We start from the raw sequence: 20,110 nt of genomic DNA, 5'->3' as shown, positions 1-20,110 counted from the left end.
GTTTTAATTCCCCTGGGCATTTCATTAGACATGATTTCTAGTGAGAGAGACTACATGAGAGTCCTTGGTGAGGAGTCAGGAGACCCGAGTTAATCCTGACTCTACTCCTGATTCTGTGTGGCCTGGGGCGGGTCCCCAGCCCTCTCTGGACTTCAGCCTCCTCTGTGTGAGGAAGAGCAAGATAAGCCCTTTGGTTCTCTACCCCAGCTGCACATACAAATCACCCGCAGCTTCAAGACAATATTGGTGCTCCTCTTGGACCAGCCGATCTGAATCTCTGCAGATATATTTTTAATTCCCTTGCATGATTTTTGATGCTCAGTGGGGGCTGAGAACCACAGGATGAGCCGATCTCGAAGCCCTTCTGTTTCTCACATTCTAAGAATCTTCTCTGCTAAAATTAGACTCTCCTGTTCATCACGGAGAACTTATAGGGAGAGGCATCTGCATTTTTTAGAGCTCTCTAGGCTTTAATTTAGGCTGCTTCTACGTGGGCAGTGAGGGCCATGGCCTGAGTCAGCAGCTGGGGAGGTGGGGAGGTGGCTCACCGGGAGCCACCTTTTGGAGCTGGCTCTTTCCCATCCCCAAATGCGCTGGTGGCACGTGGTGGCTTATGGTGGTTCTGGGCTGCAGCTGGAACCCCAGTTTGGAAAAAAAATTCGGAAAGGTTGCTAAGAATCAGAGCAAAGATGTGACATCATTGGCCGGCTGGTCTTGCTGAGAGGTATAGAGAGGTAGGGGATGGAAAATGCCCTTTGGGCTTCGTGCCAGCTTCCTATAATGGTCCAGAAAGGGGGGCAGGAAGGGTACAAGGAAGTGGCTGGGGACAGAGGGAAGAGACCTGGGCTCCAGGCTGGGCTTTGGCACCCATTTGGCACCAAAATGTCCAGGACATTTCCACTTTTTTGGGCCCCAGTCTTGTCACCTAAAAAAAGGAGTATGTTTGAATGCCAATCTCTTACCCTCACATAGCACCTAGTAGTCACGCAACGTCTTCTCTTTTTTATAAAAAATGACGTTCAGTTAGCCAGTCTACAGTACATCGCTAGTTTCTGATGTAGTGTTCAACAATTCCTTAGTTACGTATAACATCTCATCTTTTTATCCCATTTGATTTTTTACAACAAGCCCCCAGCCAGGTCCTCTGGTTTTCCAGCAGGCTCAAGAGGGAAATGGCTTGTCAGAGCCTGCTCAGTGAGGGCCCTCCTGGCTTCTGAGACCTCCCATCAACTCCTCCACAAACTAGGCCATTAGCAGTTCCAAAGTTGTAAACTGTCCCCTCCATGCCAGAATTCCAAGGACAGAAAACACGCCTATTCTGGGAGGCACCAGACATGTCAATAGCAGTTCTCAGAAGAAATGAAACTATTTGCAGTTCAGAAGAAGTTAGGGTTTGAGGAAGGAAGGAAGGAAGGAAGGGAGAGGGAGGGAAGAAAGAAAGAGAGAGAGGGAAAGTCCCCAGGAAGGGAGGGAGAGAGGAGAGGGGAAGTACTTGGGGCGGGGGCTGGGGGGGATGCACCATGCAAAATCTCCATTGCTGAGCAGAAAGCAGAGCTTGGTGGCTCTAATCCTTCCGCCTGCCCCAGGCACCTAATCACGGCTCTCCCCTTGCTTGGTTTTGCACACTCATGTGGCCACAAGTGAATGATGGAGGAAAATAGCACATCAACATTGCCTGCCGCTTCATTCCTTGTAGATATTGGCACGGCTGAATTTAGCACTGGGAAACATGACTTTTTTTTTTTTTTTTAAGACCAGATCTTCCTCAAAACTGAAAAAGGACTATTTTTGAACTCTGAAAAAGAACATCGAGTTCTCTTTCCTCTTCTGCCTTGGCAGGGTTCACTTGGTTTGTAATTCCACTTAGGATGCAGAGAGATCACAGCATACATCCCGGGCCCCTCCAGCTGCCAACTGCTTGGCCGGCCCTGGGCAGACAGAGAGAAGGCGTTTTCCTGCATCACAGAAACAGGTGGGCGAAGCCAGCTTTGGCCCAGGACTTGGGTGCTGTCCAACTACTCCTAGATAAGCCACACCCTGACCCTGGCAGAATGTGAGGAAAACCAGTGCCCAAGGATATGAGAGGACCTCAGACGCTCAGGGTGGGCGGCCAAGACTGTCTCTGAGAATCACAGGAGCTGGGGGTACCAACTGCCCATGGGGGCGGCTGGGGACTGGGCCTTCTGGAGGGAGAGACTCTTCCAGGCCGATTCCCTTTGGAGTCTTGCCGCACCTGAAGGGTCCTCCCTAAAGGTGAGTCAAGATCGCATTCCCGATGCAGGAGGGGGCACTGATAATGCCAAGGGCTTGCCACGGACTCCCAGTGGCCTCTGCATTACAAGCCGAGGCCACAAGCCAAGAACTCAGCACGGTCAGGGGCTTGCCCCTTCTGCTCATTACCCTGCGGTCACACTTCTCACGTTAAAATTTATATGCTTCTGGTCTGTCTTCCTCCTCACCTCCTGGTCCCCCAAGGGCAGGGCCTGGATCTGATGCAACCGAGCACACAGTAGCTTGATGATACCTGTGGACTCCGCGTGCGAATGAATGCAGGCACAAATGGTGCACAGACACGAAAACAAACGAACAAACGGGAGTCCCCAGCTCTGCCTTCCCTAGGCCACACTCGAGTCAGGATGACACATCTGCTGGGTGTCTCTCTACATCTTCCTGTCACTGCTGGACATCAAGCCTGCTGCCTGCGTGCCAAGCAAGCCACCCGAAGTGGCTCAGAGCCTTGCTCCTGCTGTGTGCCAACCTGGGACATGTCTCCCCCATTCTCACCACCCCCCAGCTCACCCCTGCTCTTCTGCCTCGGGGCTCAGCTTCAGCCTCTACCTTCATGTCCCCCGGCCCCAGCACCTAACCCAGCTCCCTTCTTGCTCCCTGACCTTTCTTGGGATGACACTCACTCTCATTTGTCACTTCTTATTGGCCTAAGTATTTGCTGAACGTCAGCTCTGTGAGGGCAAGGACTAGCCGCCCTGCACGCTGCTCTATCAGGGCTCATCTGGAGCCAGGCGCACAGTGGGACGACACTGGATAAATGGTTGCCGAGTATGTCAATGAGGGAACCTAAACTAAGCTAATGGAAGGCTCTGCCTGGGAGCCACTTCGCCAACACCAGAGATGTCCCGCAGACTGTATGCCCTCTTCTCCTTACTTTCCTTTCTCTGTTGGGTCACCCACACTCATGGCTTCAGCAACCCCATCCTTGAGAAGGGATCTGAACCCCTGGCTTGCCACACCAGACACTCATGCAAGCTCCCGCCTCAACCTCCTGTGGCCTCTTGGCTTCGGGTCCAGTGCTAGGACAGCTGCACCTCAGACACAGTCCCCATCCAGCTCTACCTAAGCCCTTTACCTTACCTGGGGCCAGCCTCCTCCATCCCCCCGTCCTCCAAACACCACCACCTTTGCCTAAGCCTCTGCTTTCTTCTGGCCTCTCCCAACAGTCCCCATGGCCCCACGGATCCTAACGGGTCAATGCCTTCCTGTGACATACAGAGACTTTCCTAATGTGGCCCCACCCTCCCCCCACTGGGCTCCATGGGGCGTGGGGGTGAACCCCCTCTTGCCCACCCTCTGTGTCCCCTCAGAGGACGGCATCATCTGCATGGTGGTGGCTGGTGCTCTCTGGAGAAGTGTGCCCTCTGGGGAAGCTGCCTATGTTCAAGCCCCACAAAGCATTCAATGTCACTGCCTCCTTCCTCCATCCATCAAACAGGGACAACAGTGAGCCTTACTTCTTAGGATTGTTGTGGTCAAGGAATGCAGCAAGGCACTAGAAGCCACTCCCAGGGCACCTGGGCCATAAGGAGGTGGTCAGCAAATATTCCGTCCCTCCTTCCCTGGAGCCCCTGCCACCCCTTCAAACGGCTGATTCACAGTGACCGGCGCCCAAGGTTAGCCAGTTGATACTGGTGTTGCCTTACAGCCCCCCCTGTCCTCTCCGGACAACGGAAGGGTACGGTCTCATGAACAGATAATAATGATTAGCCGCGCCAACAAAAATAAAGGGAAATGGTTTCAAGAAACCAGCCCAGAAACGTAGCACGATATTGCACTTCTATTTTGGCCCAGGAACTGGCGGTTCTGACTGGGGAGTCATCCGATAATCCCTCTGAGCTGCCTAATGAGGGCAGTGACATCACGGAGGGTGATCAGAGGAGGAGGGCCGGGATGAAAACAGCCCCAGGGTAAGTCTGAGTGGAGAGGCTGGACCCAAGTGACACCCAGCCTGCCCCCAGCTGCCCGGGTTAATAGAAGTCGGGCGGACCCCCAACCATGGAGATGGTTTGCTGGAAATAAGGGAGCCTCGGGAGGACTCTAATAGGATTTTTGTGGCTCTTGGCTCACTGCTTCTGTACTCCACGGCCAAATGAAGGCCTTTCTCTCTCAGCCCCGACACCCTGCAGACCACTGCCCTGTGGCCTTTCCCAAATGTTCTCCCTCCTGAGGAAAATGGTGGTTTGGACTCAGAATCTGCATGTTGGCTCACCCTATCACGCACTCCTCGGGTCCCTGCAGCCTGGCGTTGACCACCAGGCCGACTTCGCGTCATATGGTGTCTTCTCACTGTCCCTCCCCTCATGGTTCCACTACAGATGGGAGGCCACCCCCTTCCCACTCCCCAGCATGAATGTCACCAGGACTCATGCACAACGCCCACGAGAAGCCGGAGGCTGTGAGCAGGCAGAAGACAGCTTTGGTAGCCAAGTCCCCTAGCCCTGTGGCCTCACAGCTCTGGGTCTCCCACCACCCCGAGCCTTCATTCTGTCTTCCAAGCTCTTGCATCAGGTTGAGTCTGTCTTCACATCGTTTTGACTTCTGGGCCATGTGTGGCTAACTGGCCCCCATTGCGACTAGCTTTGTCCCATTTCCATGCTCTGGCTCTCACAGGCTCTCTCTTGGCCAGGGCACTTGCCTCCAGAACCCCAGGCACCCACCTGAGTGTCAGGCTTTCTGCCTGAAACTTGACAATGCTGACACCACAGATCTCTCTGTATTCCTGAAGACTTTCAAGGCCAGCTGTCCCCTCCAGGGTGGCTCACAGGCACATCAAACTTTAAAGATCCCACAAAGAACTCAGTCCCTCCCCTTAAACTGCTCGTTTCCCACTGTTATGGGCTGAAATGTGTCCCTCCAAAATTTGCATGTTGAAGTGGTAACTCTAGTACTTTAGAATTTGCAACTGTACTTGGGAGATAAGGTCTTGAAAGAGGTAAAGTAAGTTCTAAAAAGGCTGTTAAGGTGGGCCCTGATCCAATCTGCTGGGTGTCTTCATAAGAAAATATTAGGATGTATGAAGGCACACGGGGAGACACACGCACAGAGGGACACAGTGACCTGTGGCTACCTGCAAGTCAAGGAGAGAGGGCTCAGAAAAAAAACAAACCTACCAATATCTTGGACTTCTAGTCTTATGAGAACTGTGAGAGAACAAGTTTCTGTTGTTTAAGCCATCTAACCTGTGGTATTGTGTATGGCAGCCCAAGCACACTACTATACGCACCTTCATTAATAGCACCACCATCCATTTAGTTCCTGGAGCCAGAAATCTGGAACCTTCCTGACTCCTCCCCCAACCTCAGTGTCACAGCCACGATCACAGCTGACTCTACCCTTTCTCTCCCGTTCCCACGTCCCCTGAGTCTCTTCTCCCCCCATCCACACTCCTGTCGTTATCTGGGCTGGTGGTTAGTAGCTCCCAAGTTTGCAGAATGAAAAGGCCCCTTCCCACCCTCCAGGCCAGGAAGGATTACCACAGTGGGCGTGTGGGGTGCTCGCTGCAGACCGAGTCCAACCCTCAGCAGGGACAGAACTCAGGGTACACAGGGCAGGTACTAGACCATAATAAGGAGACAAGTGTGGCAAAGGGCTCTGAATCGCAGGCCACCTTCTGGAGATGAAGGGCTGAGTGTGAAGGTTGTATGGAAACACATTTTGCGATGGACAGTGTTGTACAAATCCGTGATGAGGGGCGAGCTCCTCAAAGCCTGATCTCTGAGCCTCGGAAGGGCCCTTCATAACCCTTCCAGGCCTTCACACCCTCGGCCTGTCCCCCTCTGTTCACTCTTCACCAGTGGCTTGGGCAGGATTTGGTGTTGCGGCTGGTGGAGGACCTATGCTAGCCCTCCCTGGGAGGCTTCCCATTGCTCCAGGCTGGGCTCTCATGGCAGCCACAGCTGACTCTGTGAAGTGACAGGTTTGAGTGGTTTTATTTCTCTTTTCTTCACTTTGGTTTTTGATCCTGGGTTTCTGTCTTAATATTCTGGAGAATAATAATATAGTTAATATTATTCTGTCTCCCCAAGTCCTTTTTAGAAATGGAAAGTGTGTTCATGTTGCAATAAACCATCTAAGAGTCCCTGCAAAGGCAGGTCAAACTCTTGTGGAAGATGTGGTGAAGCTTCGGGAAAGCCTCTTACCTGCGATGTCACAGAGTTCTGCATCTGAGGCATTTGCCAAAGCCTCTTCCAGCTCCGGCTCCAGGGTCACACTTTCCAGCACGGGATCCATTGGCTTCTGCTTGGGGACCCAGACCTTTCCTGCAAAACACGAGTGCCTGTTACAGGGCAGGCGACTCTGCTGGGGCAAACTCTGCTGATGGCCCTAAGAGGACTGTCCCAGAGCACTGTGGGTCCCTCAGGGCTGAGACAGTTCCCTTCAGGCTTCTCCCTCTGGGGACCCAATGCCGAACTTCCCCAAGGAACAAGAACCAAAGATCTCCAACAAAGCACCTCTCACATTTGAAAATAAGCACTTTCGATCTTGGTCCAACTAGGCTCTAGTCCAACTAGAGTGTTTAGTGAAAAACACTCGTTGCTAATCAAAACAACCTGTAGGCAGGTAAAAGCTACAAAAAAAAAAAACTTTAATTGAATGTCAGGCTATGGGATACCCTAACCCAGGGTTCGGATGTGAGAGAAAAATTTAGAAACATTTCTAAATACACTCAGATTATTAAAAGAATAGGGAGCAAAAATGTATCCTTGCCTCATGGGACATTATATATATATATATATATATATATATATATATATATATATATATTTTAATATTTTATTCATTTATTTGACAGAGAGAGAGAGATTGATCACAAGTAGACAGAGAGGCAGGCAGAGAGGGGGTGGGAAGCAGGGTCTCCGCTGAGCAGAGAGCCCGATGTGAGGCCTGATCCCAGGACCCTGAGATCATGACCTGAGCCGAAGGCAGAGGCTTTAACCCACTGAGCCACCCAGGTGCCCCGTGGGACATTATATTTTTAAAGTGTCAGACTCATGACTGGACAAGGGGGCAAAGAGGCGCACAAGGACGGTCACTGCGCTGACCACCGATAGGGGGTTGTTGAAGAAATTACAGGACGTCTACACGATGGTGTTCTCACACCGATTATAAAGGATGATGGAGATGTTCACTTACGAAGAAGGACAAGCAGGATATAAAGTGAGAAAAAGCAAGTCTGTAAAAGAGCACGAACAATGTAACTCCATGTACGAAAACTGCATTCGTTCATCGTTCGTTCATTCATTCATTCATTCATCGCACTAGATATTTACCGAGTGCTTCCTAAGTGCCAGGCACCCTTCTAGCAGCCAAGGGGAGGGGGAGAACTGATCCATTCACGATTTAATGAAAGCAGACAGACAGTAAACAATCATGCAAAGATATCGCATGGCCTGAGGCATTGTGGAGGAAAATAAAGCAGAGCAAAAGACTAGGAAGTTCCAGGCTGGGGTCCAGTTGAGTTTGTCGATTGGGAGACAATATTCAGATGGCAATATTGCCCAAAGCAATCTCCAGATTCAAGGCAACTTTTACCAAAATTCCAATGTCCACCCCACTTCTTCTTATTTTTTTTTTGTAAAAATAGAAAAGCTATTTCTCAAATTAATAAGGAATCACAAGGGGTCCCCCGAAAGGCAAAATAATCTTAAAGGGAACAAACCTGGAGGGCTCGGACTCGCTGACATCAAAACTTACTGCAAATTTAAACAGTGTGGTACTGACAAGGATAGACATATTGACAATGGGATAGGATAGAGAGTCCAGAAATAAACCCACACATCCATGGAAAATTGATTTTTGACCAGGGTACCAAGACCATTCAAGGAGGGAAAGAATAGTTTCTTCAAGAAGCAGTACCGGGGGTGCCTGGGTGGCTCAGTCAGCTGAGTATCTCATTCTTGGTTTTGGCTCAGGTCATGATCTCAGCGTCATGAGATCAAGTCCCTTGTCAGGCTCCACACTCAGTGTGGAGTCTGCATAAGATTCTCGCTGCCTCTCCCTCTGCTGCTCCCACTGCACTCTCTCATTCACTCTCTCTCTAAAACAAACAAACAAACAAATAAAATGTATGTTTTTTTTTTTTAAAGAAGTGCTGGGCCTGGACATCCATACACAAAGGATGAAGCTGCACCCCTATCTCACACCATATACAAAAAAATGAACTGAAAATGGATCGACTTGAATATAATAGTTAAAAACTATAAAACCCTTAGAAGAAGAAAAACATATAATCTACACATAAAATCTTCATGACTTTAGATTTTGCAACATATTCTTAGATATGACAACAAAAATTTAAAAATTGGTCAACTGGATTTTATCCAAATTTAACATTATTGTCCCTCAAAGGACATTATTGAGAAAGTAAAAAGACAACATACTGAAATCACATATCTGATACAGTCTAGAATCCAGAATATGTATAAAAATTTTTTTTTACAACTTAACAATGAAAAGAAATACAACCCAATTTAAAAATGGACAAAGAACTTAAAAGATATTTCTTCAAAAGCAGCCACTCTGGAAAAACAGGATGGAGGTTCCTCAAAAAGTTGGAAATAGAGCTTCCCTATGATCCAGCAATTGCCCTACTGGGTATTTACCCTAAAGATACAAATGTAGTGATCTGAAGGGGCACGTGTACCCCAGTGTTCATAGTAGCAATGTCCACAATAGCCAAACCATGGAAAGAGTCTAGATGTCTATCAACAGAGGAACGGATAAAGATGTCATACACACACACACACACACACACACAATGGAATACTATGCAGCCATCAAAAAACACCAAAATCTTTCCTTTGCAGTGATGTGGATGGAACTAGAGGGCATTATCCTAAGTGAAGTAAGTCAATCAGAGAAAGACAATTATCATAAGATCTCACTGATATGAGGAATTTGAGAAATAAGGCAAAAGATCATGGGGGAAGGAGAGAAAATTGAAACAAGAGGAAACAGAGAGGGAGACAAACCATAAGAGACTCTTAATCTCAGGAAACAAACTGAAGGTTGCTGGAAAGAAGAGGGGTTGGAGGGATGGGGTAGCTGTGTTATGGACATTGGGGAGGGTATGTGCTATGGTGAATGCTGTGAATTGTGTAAGACAGATCAATCACAGACCTGTACCCCTGAAACAAATAATATATTATGTGTTAATAAAAAAAGATACTTTTCCTCAAAGAGGATATACTTATGACCAATAAGCACCTGCACAGATGCTCCGCATTAGGGAAACGCAAATCAAAATCACGGTGAGATGCCACTTCACACCTACAAGGATGGCTAGAGTAAAAACCAAAATGGAGAATAACAAATGTTGACAAAGATGTGGAGAAACTGGAAAGTTTTTGATTGCTGGTGACTGTGTAAAGTGGTGCAAGCACGGAATTAGCACATGATCCAGGAATCCCACTCCTGGGATTATAAGCCCCAAAGACTTGAAAACAGGTACTCAAAAAACTACGTGTACAGGAATGTTCATAGTAACACTAATCTCAGTAGCCAAAAGGTGGAAACAACTAGAATGTTCATCAGTAAGTAGATGAATGGATAAACAAATTGTGTCATATTGTTCAGTCACAGAAGGGAACAAGTGAGTGCCAAAAACAACATGCTAAGTGAAAGAACCCAGGCATGTAAAGTCACATAGTTTATGATTTAATTCATAGGAATTATCCAGAAGAGATAAAGCCACAGAAACAGATGAGTGGTTGCCAGGGGCTGGGGACAGCAGGGACTGAGGAGTAACAGCTTATGGGGCACGGGTTTTTATCTTGGAGTGATGAAAATGTTTTGGATCTATATGGAAGTGGGGGTTGCACAGTACTGCGGATGCACTGAATGCCACTGAATTGCTCACTTTACAATGGTTAATTTTATGTTACGTGAATTTTATTGTTTTACTTCAATTTTAAAAAAAAGTTCACTTTGGTTATTGATTGAGAATTGCCAGAAGTGGGGCAATAGTGGGAGCCTAGACCTGGTGAAATTGGAAAAGGACAAAACATGCAAAGGGAACAAATGGTTAAAAAGAAAATCTGCTGTAAAAATGAATGATGCAATGAGTAGGTTGGCCCTTCAATAAATGTGTCAGACCTGTGGTTCCTTACACCCCTGTGGCAGGTGCCTCCAGCAGGGGCAGTGGCTCTAAGACACAAGAGGGGGTCTGGACTTCCTCCTTTCCTTCATCTTACTATTTGGAATGTGGATATGATGGCTGGAGTTTCAGCAGCCAATATGGACCACGATAACAAGGACATATTGTTGAAAAACAATATGCAGGGATGGCAGAATGAAAAACTGGAGAAGGTCTTGATTGCTAATCTCAAGGAAGATGCCCAACCAGCCCAGAATGCCTACCCCTATAGCTAAGCAAAAGAAAGTTAAAGCTTTTCCTTGATTAAATCTCTCTTATTTTACTTTTCTCCTCCACACGTGTAGTCAAATCTAATCTGCACGAAGAATTCAGTATAATTCTGCCTTAAAAATATCCTGCATGAAGCTTTATTCTGATCTCCCAGTTGAGCGAGAGTGAATGAAAGTCCAGACTCCTTAGAACTTCGTGCCAGTTTATGGCTCCATTGCATTCTCCTTGGTCTTGCAGAGACGGGGGTGCTGTTTCCCCTCAACCTTGGCTAGTTCTAGGTCCGGCACTGGGTAAAGAGATGCTTAGTGAGGGCTGGACACCATGGCCTTGAGTCTGCCCCATCAAGCCAGCAGTGTCCTTCCTCAACACTCTGCTGAGACCCTCACTTATTCAAACTGTAAAGACTCCAACGGTCATCACATAAATACTTTCTGATGAGGATGCTCGTGGTAGTGGTGATGATGGTGAGTCTCTGAGACGGGTCACTATGTGCAAACAAAGAAGTTCTAGCTGCCCTCCTTGGGTCAGCATGGTTTTTCATGAAGGCCGGCCGGCTCCAGGAGTCTGGAGAGCTGTTCCCGGCTCCACGCCAGGCCAGCATTCCACGGGAGGGGCAGCAGGATGGGCCTGTGTACTGCCCAGATTCCATTTCCCACCCCCACCCGCCATGTCCAGCTCCTTCCCTTGCAGGGTGGCGGGTCCATGGGGCCATGCGATGACTAACCCGTAGTCCACCCAGGTGTGCTCCTGACTCTCGGTGTCCCCATTTTTCAAAGGTGCAAGTGGGACAACAGGAGGCCCCATAAGGCTGCACGAAATCCAGAGATTCTATCCTTGTCTGTTGCGTGGGACTCGCCCCTCGTGGCACAAGTGTCTCGCCCAAAAACCTCTCATGCCCACTCTCTCAGCCGGGCACACCCGGCCCTTATGGTCAAGGCCTCCTTCTCCCGCACCCTCCCCAGCATGCCTCAGGCCACACCATCCTCCAGACATTCTGTAACCCAAATGCCCCTTGGGCTTGCCTGAACTTCTCAAGTTTCTGTAAAATCTGAACTAAGCTCCAAGTCCAGGGTTTGTGACGGCTCGACCTCCTCCCCATGAGGCACCCCCCTGCTTGCTTTTTTATTTGATTATTTATCACACAACAGGGACACCGAGACAAATGCTATAGACTTGGACTCTGGGCTCAGCACATTTATAGTCTGGGGGGCGGGGAGAATGGAGGAAACTGCAAACAAGCAACTACACAATGAAGTAATTGATCAGAATTAACGGTGTCATTCAATCCAATGCTTATCAGGTACTTTCCACGTGTTAGTGTTTATTAGGTGTAGATATCACGACGAGCCAGACAGATGTGGTCCTTGTAGCTGGGGGACTTACAGTGTGAAGAAGCAGCCCACAAGACTCCCTGTGGACTTACTTAACTTTAACTCATTTATTCAACAACTCTCTATGAGCCCTGCTGTAGACCACCAGGCCCTGTGCTGGGTGCTGGGGGTGCTGGGTGAGCAAGACCAGCCTGAGTCCCTGGCCTTGCGGGACTTACAGCCAGTAGGACAGATGAGTGATACATAAGGAGAACACGTTAAAGTGGAAATCACTCTGAAAGACACATATGCAGGCTCCTGAGATGGAGCAGAACCCAGGGCGAGCTGAAGGGACTGCATGTCCTCACTGGGGTGGATGGGAAAGGCTCCCCTAAAAGAGAAGACAGCACAGTTGAGAGCAAACGGATAGTAATAGGTAGGACTTAAAAGCATGTGCTATGGGCCAGATGCCTGGCTAAGTGCTTTACAGGTATCTTAACTCCACCTTCATAACAACCTCACAAGGCTGGTAATAGTACCTTCTTCATCCCCATTTCACAAAGGAAGAAATGGAGGCACAGCAGACTGAAAAATGTGCTCAGGCTCATGCAGCTAGTAAACCAGGCTGTGTTTCTAACCATTAAGCCTCTTACACAGGGGAGGAAGAGCTAGCCATGAAGACAAGACAGCATGGAGTCAGACAGCCGGAGCAGCGGTCCAGGAAGAGGGAATACGTGCAAAGGTCCTGAGATAGAAAAGAGCTTGGGATGTGTGAGTAAAGGAAGGAGGGTGTGGGGCAGCAATGGGGTGAGCCAAGGTAAACATAATCCAAGAGGACAGCAGAAGGGTTTGGAGTATAAGGGGTAGTCCTGGAAGGGTTGGACAGTCAGGGAACACTCTCTGTTTCCCAGTCTTCTAGATCACTTCTGCTGGGGCAGAGAATCTTAGAAGGACAAATAGAGAAGCACTGGGGAATGGGCATGGACAGTGAGGGCAGAGGGAGGTGACCTTGTTCCCAGTTGGCACAGCACAGGCCTTGCACAGGCCTTATGTCCTGATGTCATGACTACTAGTTTTCACTTTCATTTTCAAAGGTGTCTACATTTGTGTGAAAAACAATCAGGACACCCTGGCTAAAGGGGATTTAGGGGAAAGTTTTGCTGGTCTGGGTATGTAACACGTTTTCCTTAGTTTACCCAAAACTTAATGAAATCTACATTATGTGTTGATGCCCTTGGTGTTGGGTTTGTGAATTTGGGCCGGGCAGGCATGAGGGCAAGGAGGCCCAGTCACACATGGCTCAGCACAGGGCCTGCATACAGGTGGCACTTGACAGTGATGCAATTATAAGAGCAACAGTATTCAGTACCTCTCTTTTCCCCTGTGTAGGGGACCAGATCTTCTCGGTCTTTAAACTCCTTTGCTTGCTTTTCCAAGTGATCCAAGAGCTCCTCCCTTTTAAAGGGGCCCGTGGGCGCCTTGGTGGTCTGATCCTTCTGCCTCAGGCCTGCAGGCAGCAGTGCATTCTATAGTGGAGGTTGTGGGGCCGGGTGACAGAGAGAGAGAGAGAGAGAGAGTGAGATAAAGAGAAAGAGAGTGGTCAGCAGCTGAAGATTTGCATTTCTCCCCAAATTCTTCTTGGACCCATGCAACCTCAGAGCCCATCAAATCAATCCAGGTCACTCATTTCCATGTGAGGGATCTGACACCCAGGAAGGGCAGGGATTTGTCCAAGGTCACCCACCAGATGAGGGCCATAGCTAGGCTAGGATCCAGGTCGTCATTGTCTAGAGTCTCTAAGCCTTCGATGATTCTGAAGGCAAGGGGGTGAGGAGGAAGCTGACACAGGGCTTGGCGTAAAGGGGCCCTCTAAGAATGTAAATATAATTATGTTGGCATTTGGATGCAGGATAATTACAGCTATTGTACCTATAGTGGCTGAGGTGAGAAGCAGCCCTGAGGGCCTTGAGTTAGGTCCCTGAATGCAGAGTGGGGCAAGAAGCAAGAGACTCAATAACCAAGCGGAGAAAGGCTCAGCAGAGCTGTGATGGGACGAGGTGTGCTTTCGGGCTGCAGCCCTGGCCAGCCCTCCCGGCTTCTTTCCACCCTGCTGACAGGCCATGCGCAGGCCACTCTGTCTGTTAAATATTTTGAACGTCGCCCTTGGAGATGGGTGTCTCAAGAAAGATAGCATCAGCCAATCCCCGTGTTCCTTCTTCAAACATGGTTAGTCTTCTAGGTGTGGGCTTGCCTCCGAAGCAGACTAGAGTCAGGGTAGATCTGAGTCACGTAGGCTTCCCTCACCTCAGCCCTCCCTGTGCCTTAGAGATTCAAAGAAGTCTGTGGTTGCAAGGATGCTTAGAGATTTTCTAGTGCACACAGCTGCCCTCCAAGAGGAAACTGAGGCCCAGAGCAAGGAAAGATTTGCCCAAGGAGTTTTGGGGATAGATCTAGAACAAAAACCAGGGTCCTTCTTCAGATGCAGGGGAGGAGGGCAGTCTTCACTTCTAGTCATTGCTCTCTCTCCACCCCACTTTCACTCAGGGAGAGCGGAGGATACCAGGAAGGCAGAGGGGAATAGAATCTCACCCCACTTCTTGCCGCAGCCCCCAAGCCAGCTAAGCTAGAGAGCCTTCCCACCTCCAATCTCTGTACCATCAAAATGCATAGCTTTGGCCACTCCCACACAGTCTGGATCCTTTGGAAAGCCCCCTCCGGGAGGGGATGGGGATGACATCAGGTATATGAAGACAGCTGTGGGCCTGGGCACCGAGAGCGAAAGCTCAGGAAGACAAGACCACTGCTTTACTTTAGTATGATTTTTCACAAGAAGGTTTACCACCATTTACCACAGTGGGGCTGCTCCCCTCGGGCCCCTGAGTGCAAATGGACCTGGACCATGAATCGGCAAAGACATCTGGGAGTTGGAACATGTTACCAAAGGATGGCCAGTAGGTAGAAAATCAAGCCATGACTGATTTGGGGGTGAGCATCAAGAAGATAAATGATGCCACAGACACCCCAATTTCCCTGAAGCAGCCGTCCTCAGGTACTGTCCACCATGACACACTGGATGATGGACGGATGAGGCCCACAGGGGAGGCAACTTCTGTGGGCATGGCCCGGGCAAGATGGGGTTTGCTGTGGCCAGCGGCATGTCCACACCTTCTCTCCCATGGTGGGGCACTTGCGGGGATTCAAGTGAGAGAGAGAACCACCTAACTGTCCCATAAACCTCTGTCTGTGATTACCCACGGGGAGTAAACCAGATTCTCTGTGACATGCCTGCAGCTCACAGTTGACCACCCCGACAGGCTTACGCCCTGGCCTGACGTGGGCTGACTCTAGCTGTACAAGCATGGGCAGGTCGCCTCGTCTCACGGGGCCTCAGTTTCTAAGGCCATAAAATGTGAATAATCAGCTCTCTCAGGCTTGTTGAGCTAATGCAGGAAGAGTGCTTAGCCCACCGCCCAGCGCTCACAGATTGCTACTTCTGGTCAGATGGAATTCATTTTAACAGGAGATGGTTACCCAAACATGTATGTTGAAATGGAGATGTATTATCCAAATAGATCTCAAAATTCAAAAAATGAAGACATGCAAATATAAAGCACGGAAAGCAAGCGTTTTCCCAACGATCCCCACAGTAAAAGACCTGATAGGTTGTTGTCACCGTAAAGGGTTTTGACAGCTGCTGTAAGGTGCTGGGGCACGTGCTGGCCCTTAAAAGCTCAGAGATGGGAGAAACCCACAAGGCTAGAACTGAAGGGGAAAGGGCTTGCAAACTCACATCTCTTTTAGAATATATCTGATAGCGGCCACTGCTTTCGTTAAAGTAGGGATTCTTAACCTTGGCACAATTAACATTTGGGGCTGGATGATTCCTTGTGGTGGGGGCTGTTCTAGGCATTGTCAACTATAGGCCAGCATCTGTGTCCTTGACCTAATGGATGCTGGTCGGACCTCATCTCCAAGTTGTGACAACCAAAAATCTCTCCAAACACTGCTAGATTCCCCCTGGGGGTGGGGGCCAAAATCACCGCTAACTGAGAACTACTACTAAATTGAAGCCCATATCATCACAATAGGGGAATGAAGATCTTTCTAATGTATTTTTAAAATATTACTTATTCATCAGGTTAAAGTATGGTTTCATTGATTTAAATCTTCACTGAAAGCAGTTGATTTTTTTTAAGAAACAAAAATATCAAAGGCCATTTCTAACTTTGTTTATTGGATTTTTAAAGTAAATATTGAGACTATAACCTCTTTAGGGTTAAAGTTTTTTTTCCCACTAAGTGATATACTTAATAAAACATAACATTATATTCAATTAAAAATATGCAGACTGCTGCATATTTCTTAAACTCCTGGTTATTTATCATTTTAACTTGTTTTCAAAAATGGCACATGATCTCACATGATACATAAAAATTAACTTTGAGCGCATCAAAGATCTAAATATAAGAGCTAAGACTACAAAACTTTTAGAAGAAAATAGGCATAAATCTCTGTGACCCTAGATTGGGCAATGGTTTCTTGGATATGGTACTAAAACAATAAGCAACAAAAGAAAAAATGGATAAAATGACTTCATCGAAAATAAAAATGTTTATGCTTCAAAGGAGCCTAGCAAGAATGTGAAACCCACAATTTGAGAGAAAATTTTTGCAGATCATCTATCTGATAAGGGTATAATATTCAGAATATATAAAGATCACTTATAACTCAAAATATAAGATAAGTAACCCAGTTTAAAGATGGGCAAATGGGGGAGCCTGGGTGGCTCAGTGGGTTAAAGCCTCTGCCTTTGGCTCAGGTCATGATCCCAGGCTCTTGGGATCGAGCCCCGCATCGGGCTCTCTGCTCAGCAGGGAGCCTGCTTCCTCCTCTCTCTTTGCCTCCTCTCTCTCTGCCTCCTCTCTCTCTGCCTGCCTCTCGGCCTACTTGTAATCTCTGCCTGTCAAATAAATAAATAAAATCTTTAAAAAAAAAAAAAAGATGGGCAAATGATCTGAATAGACGTTTCTCCAAGGAGGACATAAAAACGGCCAATGCACATATGAAAAGATGCTCAACGTCATTAGCCATCAAGGAAATGCAAGTCAAACCTAGAATGAGACACTACTTCACACCTGCCAGGGTGGTTAGAGTAAAAAAGACAGATAATCACAAGTGTTGGTGGGAATAGTAGCCCAGTAGCATTTTCAGAGTAGCCAAAAACTTGAAACAACTCAAATGTCCATCAAATGATGGGTGCATAAACAGAATGTGGTACAGCCATACAACAGAGCGTTAGTTGGGGATAAAAAGAAATGTAGCAGTGATACATATGACAACATAGGCAAAACCTTGAACACATCGTGTTAAGTGCAAGAAGCCAGGCGAAGGACTACAATATTGGAATCCATTTATATGAAGCTTCAGATCTGTAGAGACAGAAAGTAGATGATTGGCTGCCTCAAGCTGGGGAGGCTGGAGAGAAATAGGGGTTTCTTTATTAGGCGATGAAAATGTTCTAATGTTGATTGTGTGAGGTTGTACAACTCTGTGACTATACTAAAAAAACAAAAAACAAAAAATAAGACCCACTGCATTGTACGCTTTAAGTGGGTGAATTTCACAGTATGTGAATTACATCTCAAATAAAGCTGTTATTTAAAATGGCATATGTTGGGAAGCCTGGCTGGCTCAGTCAGTTAAGTAGCCAACCCTCGATCTCAGCTCAGATTTTGATCTCAGAGTCGTGAGTTCAATCCCCACATGGGGCTCTATGCTGAGTGTGGAGGCTACTTTAAAAAAAAAAAAGGCATATGTTATCTAGGGGAAAATTATAAAAATGGCTGATGCAGGAGCTAAACCACCAGGGACTGCCAGGGACAGGAAACTCTTTGTGAGCCTGTGGCTGGTAGCGATGGTGAGATTGGCCAGAGCTGGCCAAATTTAAAATGGTGTCCTGTTTGATGAAGTGGTGAGCCTCACTGTGTAAATTAGTTATGGAGAAGTTCAGTAGGTGAGAAAATACTGCCTTGGATCTCTCAAAAGTCTTAGAACCTAAAACCGAGTCTCAGATACAGGCTACCCTATTGATGAGGAAAAGAGCTCCCACAACCATTTCGTTGGTGGTTCTGACCAGGAGAACACCAGGTGAACATGTACGAGTGGACAAGTCTCTTTCATTCTGTGTTCCTTGGTCATTCAACACACACCCCATGTGTCCAGGCAGTGTGCTAACAGGCAGGGCCAGGACCCCGCAAAGAGATCTCTAATTTGGAGCAACTGGGGAGAGGGAAGGTCAATGGAGGAAGTGGAGTAGAATGAGAGCAGAGTGTCCCTTACTGCCTGCATGGAGAACTCTGTCTTGTTTTCACTTTTTGAGTTAATTAAGATCCTAAACGGGGGTCAGCTCCACTGACCCGCAAACAACAGTCCATGGCTAGCCATTCCGTTGCAGGTGAAGGTTGTCTACTTCCACGGTGCCCGTGGTCATCGGAACCTCTAACCTTGAAGAAAACTGTCTTGTTCTCCTGATCTTCAAGTGTGTTCAGGGGAATCTGCTGGGCACGTCCTTCTCTGTGGTTAGTTCTGAGGGAAGCATCGGTCTGGCTCCCCCAGGCCACACATCAGTGGTACATTGAGGGGGACAGTTTCTGACAGGCATATGCCACACATGCGTCTTCCCCCCAAAGACAGGTTGGTGAGGGGTGAGATTTGCTTCAGGAGGACGAGCTCAGTCCCTAGGACCCAGAGCTTGTATTCACACCCCTCCTTACACTTGGAAAGGTACTCCTGTGACGAGGACGGCTCTTCGGTCTGAGGCTACAATGTTATGTGGGAGATGTTTGGGAGTGGTGGGGACTGGGGCACACTGGGTTATCCAGTGCCTCGCTATCCAGTTCCAGAATTATCTCCGTGTGAGGATATGGGTGGTGCTATTAGATCTGCTCATCTTTATGTGAAAGCACTTGATTTTTAAATGCTGATACAAAGTGCAAATATTTTAAAAGCAATGTTCAGGTCACAGAAAACACATCTGCAGGCCAGATGGGATTTGTGGGCTGCCGCTTTGCCACATCTGATCTAAGATTCCTATCAGACTAGAACTCAGTGTAGACAAAGTCAACGTATTCACTCATTTATTCGACAGATAATTACTCGAGTGTCTTGCCCATGTCAGGCTCTGGACCAGAGGAAGAAAGAGGTCTACCCATGAGTTTTCAATGTAGTGGTTTTAAAAATTATAAAAACCCATGAAATTTTAAATAGGTCTTTAGAAATAATCATAGAGGAAAAAATTAGGTGAGCTCTTCCTGTGGTCCCCCACTCATGGGTTTTTAAATGGTGACTTCCTTTTAAATGCTGGAAAATTAAAACTTGGATGTGCATCTTGGCAGGTTATCATCTTAGTCTGACTTGCACACCCACACTCTGGAGTCCAGCTGTCCAAAGGACAATGTAAAGTTTGACGGATCCTTAACAGGGCTGTAAGGAGCACTAATATCCTGCCAACAGGGGCCAGTAAGGCCAAATATCAAGTATTTGCACAATTATCATTGCTATAGATAGTTAGGGTTACGTCAGAAGCCATCCCAGCTAGGACCACTGTGGACTTGTTCAGACATGCACACACGCACAACACTCGGGCAACACACACACACACACACACACACACAGTATTAAAGGGGCTGCAAACCTCTAAGAGAGCCTGCAGACCAATTCTTTCATTTCCAGTTGAGGAAACTGAGGCACAGAAAGAGCCAGAAAGTCTGAGTTTACATACAGACCACACTCTATATAATTTGCATGCCTAAGGATCAGTGTGACCCTTTCCAGGCCGGTGTTTGATCATACATAAAATGTACCCTCCTCTGCTTCTTCATAGTGGCCAAATTAATAAACAGCTATATCACTTTTCTCAAATAAAGCATGTCTAAGGTCAAGGGAATATGAGAGGTGCCCACCCCCCACCATGGTCCGAGCTCCAGGATCCTGGATTCCTGTGCTCTGACTGAAGCCCACACAACTTCCCAGCAGAGAACGGGCCACAGAGGACAGTGTCTCTACGGCAGCCGAGGATCTGGGGGGGAAGGGCCTGGCTTGACGTCATCTGCTGGACCGAGAGCCGTGGACTCTTGACTTCCAA

General features: G+C 47.8%; 1 protein-coding gene across 1 annotated transcript in view; it reads right to left on the bottom strand.

The window, feature by feature from the left end:
* TMOD1 (tropomodulin 1) overlaps positions 1–20,110 on the bottom strand; it is an 83,684-nt gene that overhangs the window by 30,852 nt on the left and 32,722 nt on the right. Inside the window, exons 3-4 of the mRNA XM_045081609.1 lie at positions 13,337–13,493; positions 6,432–6,551 (exon numbers count right to left, since the gene is read on the bottom strand). Of these exons, the coding sequence (XP_044937544.1) occupies positions 6,432–6,551; positions 13,337–13,493 (277 nt within the window). The remainder of the gene's footprint in view (positions 1–6,431; positions 6,552–13,336; positions 13,494–20,110) is intronic.

This window comes from Mustela putorius, unplaced genomic scaffold (assembly GCF_011764305.1).
Source record: "Mustela putorius furo isolate JIRA1106 unplaced genomic scaffold, ASM1176430v1.1 tig00000580_pilon_pilon_pilon, whole genome shotgun sequence".
NCBI classification, from domain to species: Eukaryota; Metazoa; Chordata; class Mammalia; order Carnivora; family Mustelidae; genus Mustela; species Mustela putorius.
This window is presented reverse-complemented; position numbering and strand designations above follow the sequence as displayed.